At 39.9% G+C, this 21592-nt stretch overlaps 1 protein-coding gene across 1 annotated transcript in view; it reads left to right on the top strand.

Annotated features, from left to right (window-relative positions):
• The window catches only part of LOC126016137 (NXPE family member 4-like), a 119202-nt gene extending 109506 nt beyond the window's left edge, over positions 1-9696 (top strand). Inside the window, exons 3-7 of the mRNA XM_049778680.1 lie at positions 389-494; positions 3419-4101; positions 4624-4685; positions 6342-6548; positions 8928-9696. Coding sequence (XP_049634637.1) covers positions 399-494; positions 3419-4101; positions 4624-4685; positions 6342-6548; positions 8928-9463 — 1584 coding nt within the window. The 5' untranslated portion in view covers positions 389-398 and the 3' untranslated portion in view covers positions 9464-9696. The remainder of the gene's footprint in view (positions 1-388; positions 495-3418; positions 4102-4623; positions 4686-6341; positions 6549-8927) is intronic.
• Positions 9697-21592: the final 11896 nt, after the last annotated feature.

Raw genomic sequence — 21592 nt, forward strand, 5'->3', positions numbered from 1 at the left:
TACTTGCAATGCTGGCAAGACAAAAAAGGAACACAGGGCAATGGGTATTGTCCTAAGAAAGGTGGAAAATCAAGTTAGAGTTAAAGGGCCCCAGGGTGAGTAATCACTGGATTAGGTGCCTGCTAAGATGTTGTGTCCATAATTTTGTGTCTAAAGCAAGAGGACAGAGAACCTGTGAGGGCATTGCTGGCCTGGTTATTTTGCCTAGATGCAAGCAAACCTGTATATTCCACTCTTTGCTGTTGGTATCTCTCAGCATGGTAATAGATAAGAATCTAGCAGTTCCAAGAATGAAAAGGAATCAGGAAGCATAAACATCTCACGTGAGTCTATGTGAGTCTATGCTTTGTTGCACCGCTCATGCTTGCTTTTCTACTGATTCTTCTAGGATCTTAACCATGGTAACGAATGTGACAAGTCACAAGTCCCTGTTGATACTCCTGTTTCTAGCAGCCTCCTGGATCACTTACACAGTGTATCAGAAGTCCATCAAGGTAGCCACTGTTTTCTTACCTTGTTTAACAAAGTCTATGTGTGTTTGGTCTGGAGAGATAACACAATAGATGGGGCACTTACCTTGCATTTACTGACCCAGGTTCAATCTCAGGCATTCCATACAGTCCCCTGAGCCTGCCAGGAAGATTTCTGAGTGCAGAGCCAGGAGTAACCACTGAGCTCAACTGAGTGTCATACACACACACACACACACACACACACACACACACACACACACACACAAATAATAAAGGTATGTGTGCATAGGTTTGGAGACCACACTGATAGTGCTTAAGCTATACTACTGCGTATGCCTGAGGGGAGCAGGTGGATTCCAGTCCTACAAAAGTAGATTTTTATATTTCAATTTATTTAGGAGAGTCTAAGTGATCATATCAATAGATTATAGTTGGGGACACAACTTAACTACAGCTTATATCCTCTTTAAGATCCAAAAGACTTTATCATTTAGAAAGGGGAGTAGTTTGAGCCATAACGAGTTGTACTCAGAGGACCATATGGGGACCCAAGAATAGAACCTTGGCCAAATATTTACAAGACAATCAACCACCTTACAGGCTGTACTATTTCTCTAGCCATACTTTATTGCCTTTACTTGGAGGAGGCAGTTTGGACCATACCTGTCAGTTCTCAGGGATCATTCCTGGGGTCCCCGATGACTATGTGTGGCACCAAGGATGGAACCTGGGTTAGTTGTGTCCTCTATCTCCAGCTCTACTTTATTTTCCTTCTACAGTAGGAAGAGGATAGTAGAGTATGGCCTCATGTGCACATTTTTTGTTTGTTCCTCCTCCTCTCTCAGTGATTCCCTTGTCTCTTCACCTGTAGAAAATTGTAGAAAAAAATTGTAGAAAAAAATCTCCAAAATACTTTGGAGATTATATAGTTCAATTTATGTCCTTTTTGTTTTGTTTTGGGTCACACCCAGCAGCACTCAGGAGTTACTCCTGGCTCTACACTCAGAAATTGCTCCTGGCAGCTCAGGGGACCATATGGGATGCTGGGATTCAAACCACCATCCTTCTGCATGCAAGGCAAACATCTCACCTCCATGCTATTTCTCTGGCCCCTTATGACCTTTTTTTAAAGCAATTAATGATTTTTTATCTTAAAGATATTCTTTTGCTCTCTATCATTAGGTTACTTACATAAATATTTGGCTTAATTTCTTTTGCAAGATGGTTTGTTTTCTTATTTTGAGAAACCAACAATATAGCATAGCAACCATGATTTATTCTGCCCCTCTTCTTAAAACTTTTTTTTTTTGGTTTTTGGGCCACACCCAGCGATGCTCAGGGGTTACTCCTGGCTGTCTGCTCAGAAATAGCTCCTGGCAGGCACGGGAGACCATATGGGACACCGGGATTCGAACCAACCACCTTTGGTCCTGGAACGGCTGCTTGCAAGGCAAACGCCGCTGTGCTATCTCTCCGGGCCCTCTTCTTAAAACTTTTAAAGGTTGATTTAGACATTTAACTTTTTGATTTATATATTTATACTATATATTTTTCACTTCTCAAACAATAGAGAATAGCAAACACTTCATATGTTTTCCATGCTTTTGTAGACATTATTATATTAATCCTCACAATAAAATAAGAAGGGATTTGAATTTCTGACCCAATCGGAGATGAGGTGAATAGGGATCTAAAATATAAGGAGTAGAGTAGCCTGTAAAAAAAGTCAGGCTTCAGTATCCATAAGTGAGCTCCCCCAAAAGGCTGAAATTCTCAATTACTGTTCAGTGTACTTCTAGACAACTTCACAGCATATCTGAAGACCTCTAACAGAAGTTCACTACATTTGCCCATTATTTATATTTCTAAGATCTTCCACAAATAATCAGTTGCAATGACACATAAGCTTTGTAGAACTCTGACCAAAAGAAAGCTGAACATAATCAATAAATGTCCAAATGATGAGAATAGGTAAACTACAAAAAAGAAAAAAGTAGTAAAAACAGGTAGGAATAGACTTTTGAGATGAGATAGAGTCAAAACATTTTAAGAAAACATTTAGTTGGGGCCAATGAGACAGCATGGAGGTAAGGCATTTGCCTTGCATGCAGAAGGACAATGGTTCGAATCCCAGTATCCCATATGGTCCCCCGAGCCCTCCAGGAGTGATTTCTGAGCGTAGAACCAGAAGTAACCCCTGAGCACTGCCAGGTGTGACCCAAAAATAAAAAAAAATGTAGCATTGGTGTGGTAGAGTTTTCAATAGTTTTATTTTGTGGCTATGATTCTGAGGACTGAACCAGGGTAGGAATACTTTCTACCACTGATTTATCTCCCCAACCCTAATGACACTGCCTTTTTAAAAAAGAAAATACCAATAGAGAACAATTCAAAAGACAAACAGTAGTTATCAATGGTTGGCAAGACTCTGACTGGTTAGCCTCTAGTGTTTTGTCATTCTCTATTTTATGAGTTTTAAAAAAATGAATATTTTGATAAATCTATGTTCTTGGTTATCTTCTAAGTTATCAATCTTAGAAAACTTTTTCCATCTGAAAAACACTTTATAGCACAAAATATTTAATCAAAACATAATAGATAAAATAGATAAAAAAGAAAGATCACTATTTGGGGGGTCTATATGTGGTGACAAGAATAGAATTTGGGCTGGCCTTACCTGTTGTACAATATCTCTTGTCCAATAAAAATGTTCTACAGTTTTTTTAAAAAAATGTACTGTGGGCACCAACTGTACAGTGAGAATGGCATGTGCCTTGAGCATGGTCAACTCAGGTTTGATCCCAAACATCCCATATGGTCATCCAAGCACTACCAGGAGTAATCCCTGAGCACTTTTGAGTTCTAGCAGTAAAGTACAAATAGACTAATAAGAATCAGTTCTCTGAGCTGCATGTCAAGCATCTTTTCTTATCTAATTTTCACAGTGGTGCAGAGAGACCCGCTTCATAGTCACTACCTCACCACTGGGACCAGCAGCGTCTGAACCAAGAATCCAGAGGATTGTGACGGACCTGAACCAGTTCATCCCACCCCGGCCCTTCACTCATGTCAGCTCCACCACCAGTGCCACACAGAGCACAGCCACCATCCTCCACCCTCGAGACACATACTGCAGGGGTGACTGGCTGGAGGTCCTGATCCAGGCGAAAGACCACTTGGGGCACAGGAAGAAATATGGCGGGGACTTCCTGAGGGCAAGGATGTCTTCCCCAGACCTGAGGGCTGGTGCCTCAGGAGAGGTGACTGATTTCCACAATGGTACCTACCTCGTTAGCTTCTCTCTGTTCTGGGAGGGTAAAATCTCCCTGTCTGTCCGGCTCATCCACCCCAGCGAAGGGGTATCAGCCCTCTGGAGGGCCAGGAACCAAGGCTATGACAAGGTGATTTTCATGGGCCAGTTTGTCAGTGGGACCACCTATGTCAGCACTGAATGTGGCTTCGCTCTAAACTCAAGTGCTGAAGTGTGTGAATACCTGGATGTCCGAGACCACGAAGCCTTCTACTGCGTAAGGCCTCCGGGCCTGCCATGTGCAGCACTTACCCATATGTATTCCAAGAACAAAGATGTTTCCTACCTCAGCAAACAAGAAAAGAGCCTCTTTGAGTGGTAAGTATCTCTGTAGATTCACTGGACCAATGATTGGGCTCTTCCGCCCCAAATGAAAGTGCAACTTCAACTTTGGAACTCAAATAATTCATTTGGGGACAGTGCCAACTCTCCAAGCAGCCCTTAAACTTTTGTGGTATTTAATTCTCATTGAAATGAAAAAACAAAAGCACTGAAAATTATGAAGATTACATAAAATACATATACATATACAAAGTGTGATAATTAACTAGTTTCTACTGAATGCCTTTGGTTTTCATGCATCTAAAAATCGAAAAAATAAACCAAATATCCTGTCAAGGTCACCTCTACATGTATGTGCCCTAACATATTTTTCCTGTTTCACAAACCTTTTTAAGTATCTGTGTTAATAGTCCAAAAAATTAAAGTGTGCTAAGTGGTCTGAAACTATGAGTATAGTTGTTACTTATTACCAAGAAATAACTGATTAATCATGTGACTTCTTATAAGTCCTGAGCTTTCAAACCATCTTTAGATTCATTTCTATTCTGTCTTTTTCAGGTCCAATGTAGGGGTAGAAATTATGGACAGTTTCCCCACTATCATTGTCTCCACATGCAACCGTAAGTTTACCTTATGTTCTGTTCTACCTGCTGACTGTCTAAGGACCACAAAATCATGTGGTCCATTCCAGCACATACATGTATTCTTCATGTCAGCCTATCTCCTTTATTATTAGGTCCTTGGATGATGCTATAAATATTTTAATGACCCTGGGTAAAAAATAAAAGTTTCCCCCATTCTTTGTCTAAATCCACCTAAAAGCATCCCTAGGACCATCTCCCATTTGTCCCTACTTCTATTTGTGTTCTGCTCCACAGGCTTGCCTTTAGTGTTCAAATACCCAAAAAATACACGATATCACTAACTTGCTTTAATAGCTAAAACTCTCATCAATAGATCAACTTAAGAGGCAATAGATTACCAGCTCTTCTCACACAGTCTCCAAATTTCCTCCCCAAGTCTCTCTTGTTCATCTTTCTACCATCAGTACACTGCACAACAGAATGACCCCATGAGTTCACTCCAACTCTCTCCCTTTTGGTCTTTGCTGTCCTTCAACTCATTTTAACATAACATTACACCTCGACCTTCATGTTTATTTTCTCTATCAAAAATGATGTAAGGCACTTTGCTTTGCATGTAGCCAACCCATTTTACCTACAGCACTTCAGGGCCCAAGAAACACTATATTCTTGTGCCCATACTTTAAACCACCCACTCGGCTAAAAATCAATGCAAGAGGCTCTCAGGCCTCACGAGCACTACTTGGGATATACACACTCCTACACCAAGAATGTTTTAATGATTTAAGACAAGAGATTGTGTATCTTTCTAAATTCAGGGTTAATAGCCTTGTTACTAATAATTGCCTTTATTCCCATTAAATTTTTTAAATATGTCTAAAGGTATAGTGGTATTTTATTTTGTTTTGGGGCACACCTGGCAATACTTAGAGATCTGTTCAGGCAGGCAAGGGCTGAGGGAACCATATCTGGTGCCAGGGATCAAACACAAGTTAGCCACATGCATGCAAGACAAGCACCCTACCTGCTGCCCTATCATTACAGCCCTTAAAAATACAATTTTCAGCCAAAACTTTTAGAAGTTCTCTACCATAAACTATTAAAATATTAAACTACCTTTTTGGCATCCCCAAGTCTGTCTTGGATTTCTCTCCATGCTAGCTAGCTTGGTTTTTTGGATTCCCAGTCTTTTCATCAGTGACTAGCCAATCAGTTAACCCCAGTGCATCGCAGACCTCCAGGATTTAACTCCATCCTACACAGACATATTCACTCCCTTCACCAAAAGTGACTTTTTTTTATCACTTCCTGCATTGAATCAAAGGAATAGTTGCATTTAAGACACTGAATTGAGTCTTACAAGCCTGGGGATAAAGTGGTCTAAGATGACAGGATTATTGCATTTTCATTACTAAGAAATGGTGGCTTTGTTTTCAGGAAAAGGCAAGTAAACCTTCCAATTTCACCCAGATGACCCATTTCCCTCCTTAGAAGAAAACATGCTCTCATATCATTAATGAGAATCATTCAGAAAATTTAGAGCAGAGAAGAATTAACTGGAAAACTATTCCATTAAAAGCATGTTTCATGAAAGCTTTTCTATCAGCCTTTCACAAGGACATTTAGGAAACACCATGGGTTCTGGAAATAAGCTGATGAATAACCAGTTTTCTCATGGCGGTTCTTTGGTAGGGAAAGTAGTTCCAGTGAAAGAAAAATGCAAATTTGGAATGGCAGCCACAATTCCCAGTGGGCATGTCTGGAAAGACGCATGGAATCCTGTGTCCTGCAATCTAGCCCCAGTCGAAATGAGAAAATGCTTGAAAGGCAAGCTCCTTCTCCTACTGGGTGATTCCACCATCCGCCAATGGATTGAGCACTTCATAAGCAACATGAAAAGTAGGTACCATCTACATATTCATGACCCTTCCATAAACTTGCTTTGCTTAGTCTTTTTTTTTTCCATTTCAAAAGGACAGAGGTTTATGTAAAACACCTCTTCTCCCTCCTAAAACATCAAAACAGCTCACGCGAACCTTTTTCATCTTCCAGACACCTAATCTAATGAAAGGCTATAGGAAAAACCTTATTGTACCTTGATCCTTGTAAAATCCACACTTCCATATTTACCCTCTGTGCTCAGAAAATCAGATAAGACTGAATGTAATGAAAGATATTCTATTGTTCACCTTTCTACGCAACTGGCATTCTGGTGAAGGGTGTGGTTCTGGATTAAGAAGGCTTGAGATCAAAATATGACTTTCCCACTTTCAAGCTAGGTGACCGTGGGCAATTTATATAACCATCATGTCCTTCAAATTCTTTTTTGTTGTTGTTTTGGTTTGGTTTTTGGGTCACACCCAGCAGTGCTCAGGGGTTACTCCTGGCTCTATGCTCAGAAATCGCTCCTAGCAAGCTCAGGGGACCATATGGGATGCCAGGATTCGAACCACCATCCTTCTGCATGCAAGGCAAATGCCTTACCTCCATGCTATCTCTCCAGCCCCCTCTATTTTTCTTTTGGTTTTTTGGATCACACCCAGCAGCACTCAGGGGTTACTCCTGGCTCTATGCTCAGAAATCGCTCCTGGCAGGTTGGGGGGGGGGGAACCATATGGGATGCTGGGATTCAAACCACCGTCCTTCTGCATGCAAGGCAAATGTCTTACCTCCATGCTATCTCTCCAGCCCCTTTCCTCAAGTTCTTAATCTGTAGAAAGAAAATGAAGCAGTACCACCTGATAAAATGAGGCAATAGATAACATGCATTAATTCAATATGCTATGTAGTAAGTTTTTTTGGTGAACTCGTATCATTGCATGAAAAGACAAATGGCAGAAGCGAGGTGGCAATTTGGTGGACAGGAAAGTAGTTCAGCTGTCAGGGGCACATGTTTTCCATGCACTGGGATCCAAGTTCAAACTCCAGCACCACGTGGCCCCCTAAGAAGTGCTTTGAAGATAAACACCCCCAAAATTTTGGTTTTGGGGTCTAATAGTCCTAGACTATGCCACTTGGTAGACATGATCTTAGGTGTGTTACTTGTTTCCTCTGCCTCTGCCTTATTTTTTTTCCAGCCAACACTAATAAGAACAGAAGGCGGTTGGGTAGTTATAAGATTAGATAGGACAAGGTACATAGGCACATTAGGAAGTACCTGATAAACAATGGATAGTGCAGTGTAGTGCAGTGGTTACCATGAGTTAATGTCAACAATTGGGGCTAGAATCCTAGTCCAGATGTGCTTTGGAAAAGGAAACTGAAATGTGGTCGGAGCAAAAGGAAGAAACTCTGTCATTTTTCTCCAACACTCCAGCCACTCTATTTTCAAAATCTCACTCACTTAAGACTTTAAGTTTAATCTTTTATGGCCTGTATGTATTTTATCTATACCCTTTTCAATGAATTTTATTCTGAAATTCTAACCACAAAGAAGTTCACCTGATAGTCTAGTGGGGATCCAGTTAATAAAATGGGACATGGGCCATAAAAATAGGATAGTAGGTATGACACTTGTCTGGCATGGATTTGAACCAAGTTCAAACACAAGTATCCTCTAGGCTCAGCCAAGACTTAGGAGTGATCCCTGATCCATAAATAAGCTCTGAGCACTGCCATATGGAACTCACAAACTAAAAGTAATAATAAGAAAATGTTTCCTTTTGTTTTGTTCAACCTATCTTAAAGCTTCTAGAAACGAGCTATTTAATCTTGAGCAAATTGTTGCAACTCTTGGTTTGGTTTGTGTGTATACATAAAGAGAATGAACCTTGAGATAAATGAATAAATCTACATAAATGCATTGTAAAATCTGAGTCACTCAAATAATGAATAGGTATTAGAGACACTGAACTTGGCACCATTTCATATTTAGGTAAAAGAAATACAGACATGCAGAACTTAATTCCGGGTTTGAGGGATCTTGGCGTAGTAGGATATAGAGGTTTTCTTGTTTAATAGGATGATAGAGTATCCACTATTACCTTTTTGTTTGAACTAGCTTAGTCTACATTTTACAAGATAAGACCTGCAGTGACTGTATTACTTTATTCTTCAATGAAATGATCTTGGCTTTTATCACACCCAATTCATTGGATTCTACAGGGCTTACATAAGCTAATTGCATCACACTTTTTGTTGTTCAAATAATGATCACATTTATTCATTTAACCACTTAAGAAATCAACCATGATTGGTTAAATTTAGTTATAAATACCAGATCTTGCATTCTGTCTTTATGATCCTTGTAACGTTACTCTCTTTTCCTCTTGTCATCAGCACTCAAGTCAGTGGATTTGCATGAATCTGGGAAACTGAGAAACCAACTTGCTGTTGACTTGGATGGGAATATCAAGATTCGTTGGCAAAAACACAGTTACCCCTTGATCGGCTCACTGATCTATTCAGTCAAAGAGATGGAGTACATTGCTCGCACCATTGACAGAACTGGGGGAGGCAAAAATACCATCATTGTGATTTCTCTGGGTCAACATTTCCGGCCCTTCCCCATTGATGTTTTTATTCGAAGGGCCCTCAATATCCACAGAGCTGTCCAGCGCCTTCTCCTAAGGAGCCCAGACACTCGAGTATTCATAAAAGCAGAAAATATCAGGGACCTGAACTCTGACGTGGAGAGATTTGCTGACTTCCATGGTTACATCAATTATCTTGCCATAAAGGACATTTTTCAGGATCTCAATGTGGGCTTCATTGATGCCTGGGATATTACAATTGCATATGGCACAAATAATGTCCACCCACCTTCCTTTGTGGTTAAAAATCAGATTTCTCTATTTTTAAACTATATTTGCTAGATAGCACACATCTTTGAACTTTACTTACTTAGCTTAAACCACTGAAGTGTCTGCTATCATTCAAATGCTGCACTTGTTCTGAGCCTCCAATGGTCATGAAACTGGACAATAGTGGAGCCATAATCCACTTATTCTATCAAATCAACTATTTCTAATGAGGGCATCCACTTAACTTTGCTTTTTTAGGATGTCATGTGTGTTTTGGGCCACACGTGGCAGTGCTCAGGGATCAAACCCAGGTCAGCTGTGTGTAAGGCGAAGTATCCTACCTGCTGTACTATCTCTCTAGTCCTCAAATAAAATATTTTTCTTTTCACAAAAGAGTATCTTTCTTGATCAGCATTTTGCCCCTCATTACAGATAATAAGTCAATACTTAATAGGTACAAATTCTCTAGTAGAAGAAAATTCAGAGCAATGAAATCACTATGAAATAATGTTCTTCTAAAAAGTCATCCCATTTCCACCTCTAAAGACAAGCTTCCAATGACTTCCAAGCAAGGGAGAACTGTGTGACAATCATTCTATTGCTTGGAGGAGCAAAAGAATTCCAAGAAAAGCACCACCTGAGATACTTAAAATTCCAACTTTCCTCTCCACACTCAGGAATGGCTCCTGATGCGCAGAGCAAATCTGATTCCTTAGTAATTCTCCTTCAAGATACAAGGTAACACAAAGAAAGACATCATGCTCATCAATCATAGAATTCCATAATTCACTTGTAGACTGGAGTTTTATGATTTTGAAGAAGTCTTGTTTTCTGGGCTCAGTTTCCTCAAAAGACGGTTAGGCTAAGATGAGTGATTTTCCAACCTCGTGTTGGGCTGGAAGCCTAAAGTGCTATTTCTGACTTTACCTTCGAGGGATGGAGTTAGAGGCACCAGTGGGCAGAGCTTGTTCATTTTGTCAATGGTGCCTCCAACTATCAATCTATTTCATTCATATATGGGTACTAGATTCTTGAGAAAATCTCACTACTTAAAACATGTTTAGAAAGTATTATGTAGAAAGCCAATATTTGTGGCTATAATTTGTGGCACAGTAATTCACATTTTCATCACTATTCCTTGTGCTGAATATGCCTTTCAATCACTTGATCCCCAAAGTGATTGATTTGTGCATTTCAGCTGCCTATGGTAATAGAATTGTTAAGTAATATAGCATCAAATTCCTCCTTAATGTTTTTCTTTATACTATGCCCCCAGAGACCACTAAGCCCTGACTTGCTCTTCCTAAAGGTAGGAATAAACCATAACAAGAAGAACATGTTTGAATGTATTCACTTTCATCAGAGCAAGGAAAAACCAGCCTTTGGCTTACTAACCCATAAACTATAGTTCATTCAATGCACAGTATCAGCTCAGATGAGTTTACACCATACCAAAACTGCTATAATCATCAGGAATTCGGGGATACAAAAGAACAAGGCATCAAACCACTTACATTGTCACTGAAAGGGGAAAACTATGTGAATGTAAAATAATTCCAAACTGCTATAAGCATACACCAGGGCAGGTGATGGAGGTGACTGGTTGAAGCAATTACAGAATCTCAAAGGAGGAGACATTCCAAGTGAGATCAAAACAAAAAAAGAATTGGCAGGTGTAAAACCCCTGAGAGGTGCTAGAGTTTAGTTTATTTAAAGATGAGAACACCTAGGTAATCATCAAGCCTGGAGTCATGTCAAGGAGAGAAACAAGGAGGGGTAAAAGTTAAGCAGACAGGGGCTGGATCACAAATGCCTTGGAATTTGTGGCAGGGCATTTAAATGTTACCCTAATTACATAGGAAAGTAATAGGCAGATGGAGAGTGGAAGGGGGAAGTAATAGATTAGTGGAAGGGGAGCGGGAGAATGAAAGGAGAGGCGAGTTAACTTAACTCAGGTCCTACCATGAACTGATGCAGTTACTAAGGTGAGAATGATCAAGAGCTTCAAAGCCATACAAGACTGGAACAGCGTATTTTCTATTAATAAGGTGACTTTCCTTTCTATTTCTCAATGGTGATGGAGATCTTAAAGAGGAATATAATTTTGAAGTATATTGAAATTACAATCAAAATGTTGTTGTTTTAGTGGAAGGCAGAAAATAAAGAGACAAATTTGCCCTAGATGAGGGAGCATAAACTCAGATGAGAGAGTGCGTTTGGGATGGTTATTCTCAGAAGTTAGCTCTCTCAAGGGAAGAGTCAGGTGAAGGATTGTTAGGTTTTTAACAACAACACTGTTATAAACAGGTAACCATGGCCCCATTTATAAGGTTCCTCATATCATTATTTCCTGTGTGAGATGATTATCTAACATGTAGGTGCCAAGTAAAACTTCTCCCAACAAAAAAGAGGAAAGTCAGAATGACTGGCACAGAGATGTTTGGTCAGATTCTTTTTTGTTGGTTTGTGTTTGTCTGTTTGGGGGCCACATTCAGCAATGCTCAGGAGTAACTCCTGGCTTTGTGTTCAGCAATCACTTCTGGCAGGCTCAGGGGACTCTAAGGGATGCCTGGGATTGAACCCAGGTCAACCACATGAAAGACAAGTGCTCTCCCTGCTGTCTAGTCCCTGTGCAGATTCTTTTTTCTTTAATTATAGTTTATGTAACATGGTTATAATAGTGCTAATGTTTACAGTTTGTATGGACAGATACTGCACCTCACCAAAATGCCCATCACCCTTCACTGCACTCAGGACAAATTTTGTTCAAAATGGATAAAAGTCTTTATTTTCCCCCTAGAAATAGAGTAAACTATTTCTGAGAACTTTTCCTGAAAAAAAAAGAACATGTGTTGAATTCCAAATAGGTTACCATTGCACCCCTCCTTCTCTGGCAAATGTCAAAGGAGTATTTATAACCACACATGGTAGGCAGAACAATGAATATATCCTAGGTATTGCACTAGATACTAAGGATATAGCACACTCTGCATGGCCCTGGCTAGGAGGGTGAGCTCCCAAGTATCTAGCATTGCCAGGGCATATTTTGCATCATCTCCCATAGATGTGGCCGCCTGTAAAGATAAGAGAGATGAGGCTTAGGAGCTAGCTCGGTGACTTAGAGCAGATCTGCTTTGCAAGCCACAGGTTGCAAATGTGATTCCCAATCGATCCACTGAATATCCCAGCATAATAGCCAGTAAGGCAATGCGACCATCTCTGCTGACTGAGCTAGAAGCTCTGCATTTGCTACTACCCAGCATGACTTGCCATTTCCAGCCAAGTTACCATAAGAATCTTTTGAGTACCACACCTAAAGGGATGAGCCCCTTATTGAGCACCACAAAGATGTACAAACCAAAAAGGTGGAGTTTTGAGAAGCATGTTTGTGAGCACAATACACAGAACATACAAACCACAGCTAATGATTGTGACTCCCGGTAAACATGTTGCAAGGACCACAACTTTGCAATCCCAGACAATCAACATGACTACAGATATGGGCACTGCAGCCTAATGTGTGTTTGACTCCACTCACTAACACACAATGAAGGGAAGGGGATTAAAAAAGAGAGAAAAAGGATTGGGGCCAGAAAGATAATACAGTTGAGATGGTTATTGTCTTTCGTGCATGGGTTCGGTCTCTGGCTACCATATGGTCTGCCAAGTCCCACCAGGAGTAAACCCTAAGTACAGCCAAGTACAGATTCAAACTCAATAAAAGAGAAAGTGGGACACATAATAAAAGACCTATAATTGGCTGTACTCTAATTTCAAGGTAAGGTGGGCTCTGTAGTGATATCCATGCAGGTGGTTCCTGGTTGGAACTTTGCAAAAACAAAGAAGAGTAAGATTTGGTTATTGCTCCCAGAATAGAAATAGTCCAACCAAAAACAAATAAATACATAAATAGTCCAACCAAGGAGATAAACTCATCTAGAGAGAATTTATAGATGATGCCAGGGGGCTGCCAGCATGGGTTAAATGTCCCTCTCACACTAAAAGATACTCTCAAATGGCCCTTAGATGAATTTTTACATTCAGAACATAAAGTACATGCTAACTTTCAATTTGTAGGCCATGCTCTTCTTTTTAAGAAATTCCTAGGGATAAGAGTATATGGAGGGGCCAGAGCGGTGACACAGTGGAAGGGCTTTTGCCTTGCATGCATCTGACCTAGGACAAACTGCAGTTCAATCCCCTGGCATCCCATCCCAAGCCAGGAGCAATTTCTGAGCATATAGCCAGGAGTAACTCCTGAGCATCACTGGGTGTGGCCCAAAATAAAAAATAATAATAATAAAAAGGATAATACGAAGAGCTCGGTTGCCTTGCACATTGCCAACCTGGATTCTATTTTCAGCATCCCACATGATTGCCTAAGCACCATGATTAATTTCTGAGTGCAGAGCTAGGAGTAACCCCTGAGCATCACCAGGTATGTCCAGAAAACAAAAACAAATTCTTCATAGCTTTCTCCATTCAAAGGGTTCTCAGTCATCCTTCAAACCCCCAAACATTCTTCAAACATTAATATCCTCACCCACTCCTTCCTCTGCACTATCATGCCACTGTTTTCACATGGTTCTAGTGTTCCAAGGTGCCAATAATTCTATATAGTGATATGAGAGGTAACAGTGAAAATAAAAACATGTTTCATGATAATGCCTGTACCATTATCACAATGAAGCAACACCAATCTTCAGGTTTGTCCAAGTTTACTATTATAGGCAATTAATGGAATGAAGACCTATAATTGGCTGTACTCTAATTTCAAGATAGGTTGGGCTCTGCAGAGATATTCATGCAGGTGGTTCCTGGTTGGAACATGTGATTCATGAATCACATGTGAATAAATTAGAGCTTAGTTGTTACTCTTGGGGACAAAAAAATATAAGATAAAAATTCTCAGAATAAAGAAGTAATGACAAAAAAAATATAACTCCATCATACTTTCCCTTCATTTCACAATACTCCTAGCTCCAGTATCTCTTTCCTGGAGAACTGAACTTTCTCCACATTATGTTCAACAGCAAATATCCAACATATCTAACCATGTGAATCTGCCTCTCTCTCTGTATTCTATTTGTTCATCACAGCACCTGTATAAGTGATCCAACCTAGAGTCTACAAAATGTTTTTGTTTTTATCCCTCCTATCAATGACTTCGTATCAACTGAAAGATGATTGTACACTTTAAAACACAGCCATGCACACAAGGCTTCAGCTTCTTGGTACTGTCTTTACTACAATATGAAAAGAATCAATCCAAGAACAGATCCAAGAGTTGGGAACACAGCTCAGAGGACTGGAGTGCATGAGAAGGCCTCGGGTTTGATCCCCAACACCAGGTGGCCTCCAAAACCTTATAAGGTGTCACCCAAAAAAGCCAAAAAAGGAAAGAGGACAGTGGATTCAAGATGGTTAGAGCACTTGATAGCATTATTTGAACTCTCAAATATGTCATTAAGTTTCCTTTGAGCTGGCATAGAAATCACAGCTGGAAAAGTCTCAGACAATACACTTCTGTAAACTTGCCTCTCAGGATAATTCTAAATAGCAGCTTACAAATGTGCTGTCATTCCAAACCATGGGAAAGTGGCAGCATTTAAACAGTCACAGGGTGTATATTCAAACCAAAGAGAATTTTCTGGATCTCCTAATGGGAAATAATGGGGACTGGTGACAAAGGGAAAAATGAATTCATGGTTGGAATCACTCAGGACAAAGGCAGGTGATGGAGAGATTGCAAATTAAGTTGCCAAGGTGGAGACTATGCGGAACCAGCCAACACTGGCCAGGAGGAAATTACAACAGCAAATTGCCCTAAACATAGCCAAAACACTTGAAGAGCAGGTCCCAGTTTTCTAAGGCAGTGTCACCAGCCTTTGTCATAGGTCACCTTTTATGTTTGTTGGTATACTATGAGATGTTTTTAAATTTAATCTAGCCTGACTTGTTTGTTTCTACATTGTCAACTTTGCTGGTGCTAAAAAGTCCCCAAAGTCATCATACCTACACACCTACATATGAAACCTAGGAGTTACATAGTTTTATGGCTTAAATTCAAAGATTTAGGGCCAGAGAAACAGTACAGCAGGTTGTCACTTTCCTTACATGTAGCTGACCTGAATTCAATTTCCAGCACCCTATGTGGTCCTTTGAGTCCCACTAGGATCCCTGAGAACAGAACCAGGAAGGAATAAGCCTCAGTAGTGTATGGTCTAAAACCCAAAACAAAAACAAAAAGTGATTGATAAAATAAACCTTATTAAGGACATTCTATCCAGTTACAATATCATTCAGACTCGAAGGAATGATACAGAGACAGGCAATAGCTTAGGGAATTCATAGCCTTGAAACCAGTTTTGCAAGGACCGTTAAAGAAATTTCTTTATAAAACAACATAGTAAAATAAAAGGAAATTCTCAGGGCTGGAGCTATAGCATAGTGGTAGGGCTTTTGCCTTGCATGCAGCTGACCCAGGACGAACCTGAGTTCAAACCCCAGCATCCCATATGGTCCCCTGAACCAGGAGCGATTTCTGAGTGCATAGCCAGGAGTAAACCCTGAGCATCACTGGGTGTGGCCCCAAAACCAAAATAATTGAATAAATAAATAAATGAATGAAATACTCAAAGTCTAAAAGAAAATTCTCTTAGCATTTTGCCATTGAGTATGACCCCAACTCAAGGCATATTTGCTTACCCTCTACTAAGTTAAGAAAGTCTTCTTATGGGGCCAGAGAGATAGCATGAAGGTAGGGCATTTGCCTTGCATGCAGAAGGACAGTGGTTTCTATCCCGGCATCCCATATGGTCTCCCCAGCCTGCCAGGAGCGATTTCTGAGCGTAGAGCCAGGAGTAACCCCTGAGCGCTGCCGGGTGTGACCCAAAAACCAAAAAAAAAAGAAAGTCTGTTTATTCCTAACTTGTTAAGGGTTTTATACATTTTCAATAATTAGTGTCTCCCCTATACTGAATGTGCCATCTCTAGTCAGGTAACTTTTATATGGTCCCCTGAGCCAGAAGTGATTTCTGAGCATGTAGATAGGAGTAGACCCTGAGCATCACTAGGTGTGACCCAAAATACCAAAAAAAAAAAAAAAAGTCAGGACCATATGGGATATCTGAGTTCAAACCTAGGTCCATCCTGGACAGCCACACTCAAGGTAAACGCCCTACTGCTGTGCTATCACTCCAGCCCCTCAGGTGACTTTTTAACTATACTGATTTTAATTGTAATATCTTATTATTGCAGATACTTACGCATTTATCTATAATATTTTCTAACCTAAACCCAATATTCCATCTTTTAGATAAAACACACTTATTTTTACTTTTATAGGCATCATCAGATTTTCCCTTAAAATTATAATTATCCTATCTTCTTTTTTTATTTTTGGGGTCACACCCAATAATGCTCGGGGGTTACTCCTGGCTATGTGCTCAGAAGTCGCTCCTGGCTTGGGGGACCATGTGGGATGCCGGGAGATCGAACCGCAGTCCATCCTAGGCTAGCGCTGGTAAGGCAGACACCTTACCTCTAGCGCCACCACACAGGCCCCCTATCTTCTTTCTTACTGAATTATATATTTTAAGTATATTAGGATAGAATTACTCAGACTATTAATTTCTTATCTTATTAACTGTAGAAAAGAAAAGCACCATTTTTTTTAAAAAAAAAAAGTAAACCAACTTACTGATTTATAACTCTGTGGAGTTTCAGGAATTTCTGCTTTATTCATCTCTACATGTGTAGGTGTCACCAATTCAACAATAATCTCTCTTGGTTAGTATAGAATAAAAATATAAAGTCCACGTGTTGGATGAGGCTGCCTCAGACACTGTGTTTCTAAGCCCTCAGATGGACGGGTCTGATGAAGCAGGGTAGTAGCTATGGAGAAATAACACACAGTAGTCAGAAAAAATATCCATTGGAGTCAGCTTGCTTTATTTTCTCATGGCTTTTCTCTGCCATGTGCAGCTTTCCTCTGAGCCACGTTTGCCTAACTTGTCTTTTCTCTCCTGAGCTCTCTCTCTCTCTCTCTCTCTCTCTCTCTCTCTCTCTCTCTCTCTCTCTCTCTCTCTCTCTCTCTCTCTCTCTCTGCTACCTATCCCATGTCTTTTTTTTCTTTTTTTACTTTGTAGAACTATATTTATTGGTTGAAAAAATGAAGCTGTTAACATGAAGTTGCATTTTTTGATGAACTCTGTCTCTGGCTCTCAGGCAGACTCTTTCTTTATTATCCCCAGCCTTATAATCTGGGTGTGATTTTACATTCCAAAAAAAAAGTGGTAGGGAAATATGAAGTTGGGGGAAGCGCCTTTGTTAGGCTTTTACCTAGGTTCACTTTGTAGGTTAGGACAGCACAACAGATAAAGTGCTTGCTTTACATATAGCTGACTTGGGTCAGATCTCCAGCTTTGTTTGGGGATCATATATGGCTATGCTTAGGGCTTACTCCTAACTCTGCACTCAGGGATCACTTCTTATGGTGCTCAGGGGACTATATGGGATGTCAGGTATCAAACCTGGGTCAGTCATGTGCAAAGCAAATGCTCTACCTGGGTCGTTCTATTTTTATAGAAAATGATTTGAGAATTTTGATAAAGATTGCACTGAATCTTTACATTGTTTTGATTTCTATGGACATTTTAACAATGTTTTAATCAAAGAATATGTAATATTTTCCATGACCTTTTAATCAAAAATACAATTTTTTATCAGTGTCTTGGATTTCTAGCCTTCATAACTATAAGAAATCAAATTCTGTTTTTTATACCACCTTAATAAAATATTACAGAGCAGAGTGATAACTGTAGCGACAGAAACATTTTATATAGTAGTATGTTCTATGTTATCTTCCAAAGTGAAAGTTTATCTGGGGTCCTCTTGGAGTGGGGCAAGCAGTCTCCCCCCATGTCCCTGAAAGCCTTAGCAGCCAGACCCACTTCACCACATAAAAGGCCCAGCTTTACAAGTAATCTCAGAAGAGATGCCAAATCAAACCAATGAAACTCACAGGTACACTGTTCTTTAGAATGAAAACTCTTGGGCTCTCAGAAAGGGGTCAGTTGAAATCCCTGGCCTGCCAAAGCCCTGGCAACTGCACCCACACCTCACAGCTGCTGTCATACAAACAGCCTAATTTTACTACAACGTGGCTAATCTCTGAAGAGACACTACGCCTCAGAAAAGGAAACTCCCATCTATACAAATCTATACAAATCTTGGAGCACACGGTGTCATACGTGACTGTGCAACACCTCCAAATTCAACAAAACTGGCAGCATGTAGGAGCACAGCAAATCAGATCAAAGTGTAACATAGAAGCCAACTAAGCACAACAAGCAAAAACAGTAACCCATGAAGACTCAATTAGCAGCAAACAGTTTAGCAAATCCTCATACAATGACGTTATTAATCCCATTGTGAGATATAACAATTTTATAAACTTTATTTTACTAAACTATTTGATAGTTCACTATAAATATTGAGATATATGAAATAAGGAATATAAATTCTTTACTTATTATTTTTTATAACAGCAATATCAATTATTTTATTCCAAAAGGGCAGACTTGGAGAGTAGGCAGGAAACTGGGGATAATGATGAAAGAGGTCAGACTGATGATAGGATTTGTCTTGAATACTGAATACATGTAATAATTGTATTATGAGCAATTTTGTAAAGCATGGTGTTTAAATAAAGTTTTAAAAAATAAAGTTTCGGGGTGTCAGAGAGGTAGTAGGGGACTTGCCTTGCACATGCCCAACCCTAATTTCATCTTCACACTGTAATTGGTTCTCTTAAGCATTGCCAGGACTGATTTTTAAATACAGGCTAGGAGTTAACCCTGGTCATTGTGGTATGGTCCAAATCTACCTCCACCCAAAAAAAGCACATGTTGTGTGATTTTTTTATAATATTTTATATGTGAGAAAACAATGGGAACAGAAAACAGACTAGTGATGCCCAAATTAGGACTGGAGAGAGAGAAGGATGGATATGACTATACTGGAGATAGGCAGGTGATAAAATAGTTCTCCATCTTGGTTCCTGTGTACCTACACAAATCTACACATGTGTTTATGTGAGAGAGAACCACAGACATGAATGAAATAGTGTCAAATTCTTGGTTTTGATATTGTACTGTAATTAGTTATGTTCTAATCAGGGGAAAACAAGATGAAGAACAACTTGTTTCTTTTTGAAACTTCCTGAGAATCTATGATTATTTCTAAGAGGAAGTTTTGACTACCTCAATCCTATTTATTTTTAAATAATTATTCCTTAGCTTACACAAAAACAAAATAAAAACAAAGTGGTATGGTTTAAAGTGAGGAGAAAAAACTACGCAAGTTGCAGCAAGAAGAGGAAGCAAAAGCAAATTCAAGACCAAAAATAAAAGGAGGGGAAGCACTAGTGGTGGGAATGTTGCACTGGTGAAGGTCATTCTGTGAATGACTGAAACACAACTATAATCGTGTTTGTAACCATGGTGCTTAAATTAAGAGTTTATATACATAGGGCCCGAAGAGATAGCACAGCGGCATTTGCCTTGCAAGCAGCCAATCCAGGACCAAAGGTGGTTGGTTCGAATCCCGGTGTCCCATATGGTCCCCCATGCCTGCTAGGAGCTATTTTTGAGCAGACAGCCAGGAGTAATCCCTGAACACCACCAGGTGTGGCCCAAACCCCCCCCCCAGAAAAGTTTATATATATAAAAGATTCTAAATAACAGGGAATGGTATGTCTTATTTTTTGTAGATAATGAAGGTTTTAATAATGGCCCAAACTTTTTCAAACTTTATGAACTGTCTAAATAATTACAGAAGTCCATTGACCTTCAGCATAAGAAACCAGAAGGAAATTACATAATCATAGCCATTTGTTTAAGACTAGTGATTAAGGGTGCTGGAGAGATATAGTACAGCAGGTAGAGCTCGCCTTGCTCAAAGCTGACCAAGTTTGAATCCTAGAACCCCAAATAATCCCCCCCAAGCACTGTCAGGAGTGATTTCTGAGTACTACTAGGTATGGTTCCCCCCCAACATTTTAGTTTTATAAATGAATGTTGTAAGACAATTATAATATTGAATTATTAGGAGAATGTTTGAAAAACTGACATAAACACCAGTTAAAACACAATAAGAAAGGAGACCTTTAAGGTAAATTTGGTGATAATACAGTATGGAAATACAGTATGGAAAGCACTTGCCTTGATCAGCACTAGGTGTGGTCCTAACACTTAAAAAGAAATCAATATAAAGAGATAAGATTTAAAATTTGAAAAAAAAAAAAAAAGAACCTACTCCACAGAAAAACAGTATGTGCTCCACCCACTGCCTGTCCTATGAAAGCATATAATCCTTCTCCTTTTATTAGAAGTCAGAGGAACCTCCCAGTTCCCTGTGTGGTATCCTCCAATATGTGGTTCGTTATTTGGAGTCATCTTGAAATCCAGGTTTCCAGGCAAAGTCTGAAAAATCATGGAAATTTCACCCTGTGACGCTGACCCATCTAAGGATTGAGGTTTCTGGCAGCTTCCCAGGAAAGAGAAATTTCTTTCCGGAAATTTTCTCCAGTTGGGAGAACTTTGGAACTATATCAGCAGCTATTTGTACTCCGTGTTGACTCCACAAATGTATGCCCCAAGATACTAGTAAATCAAGAGAGACTGAGCACATGATCCTCAGCCACATCTCAAAAAAGAAAAACAAGATCTCTGCCAGAGCAAGCAGAGGGACTTCTCCAACTACACTGGAAAAGTGACTAAACTCGTGAGTACATCAGACTGGGGACGAGGGGACAGCTGCATTTCCAACCCTGCTGATGATCACAGCAGGAGTAGCCAGAGAAGTTAGACTGTTGCTGCCAAGATCTCTGAAGCAAGTGAAGAAGGAAAGTGGACAGGGATCTGAGTTAAAATTGTGGGAATCAAACAAAAGTCAAGAGCAAGGTTCTTGTCCTGTCTCCAGTCAAGAAAAGGGCTGAGTTAAGTCAGGTTTGCACTGGGCTGCAACCCAAAGATATTTTTCTAATAGCTAAACAGCAAAAGGACCCAATGCTCCTGGGGGAACAGCATAGAAACTAGTGACTCGGGCAGGTTGCTAAAGGAAAAAGTTACTTCAGGAACTATTGGACTGTGGGTGGTTTTCACCTAGTTTCTTGGGTTACATTGTGGGGATATTTCA

Source organism: Suncus etruscus, chromosome 8 (assembly GCF_024139225.1).
Source record: "Suncus etruscus isolate mSunEtr1 chromosome 8, mSunEtr1.pri.cur, whole genome shotgun sequence".
NCBI lineage: Eukaryota > Metazoa > Chordata > Mammalia > Eulipotyphla > Soricidae > Suncus > Suncus etruscus.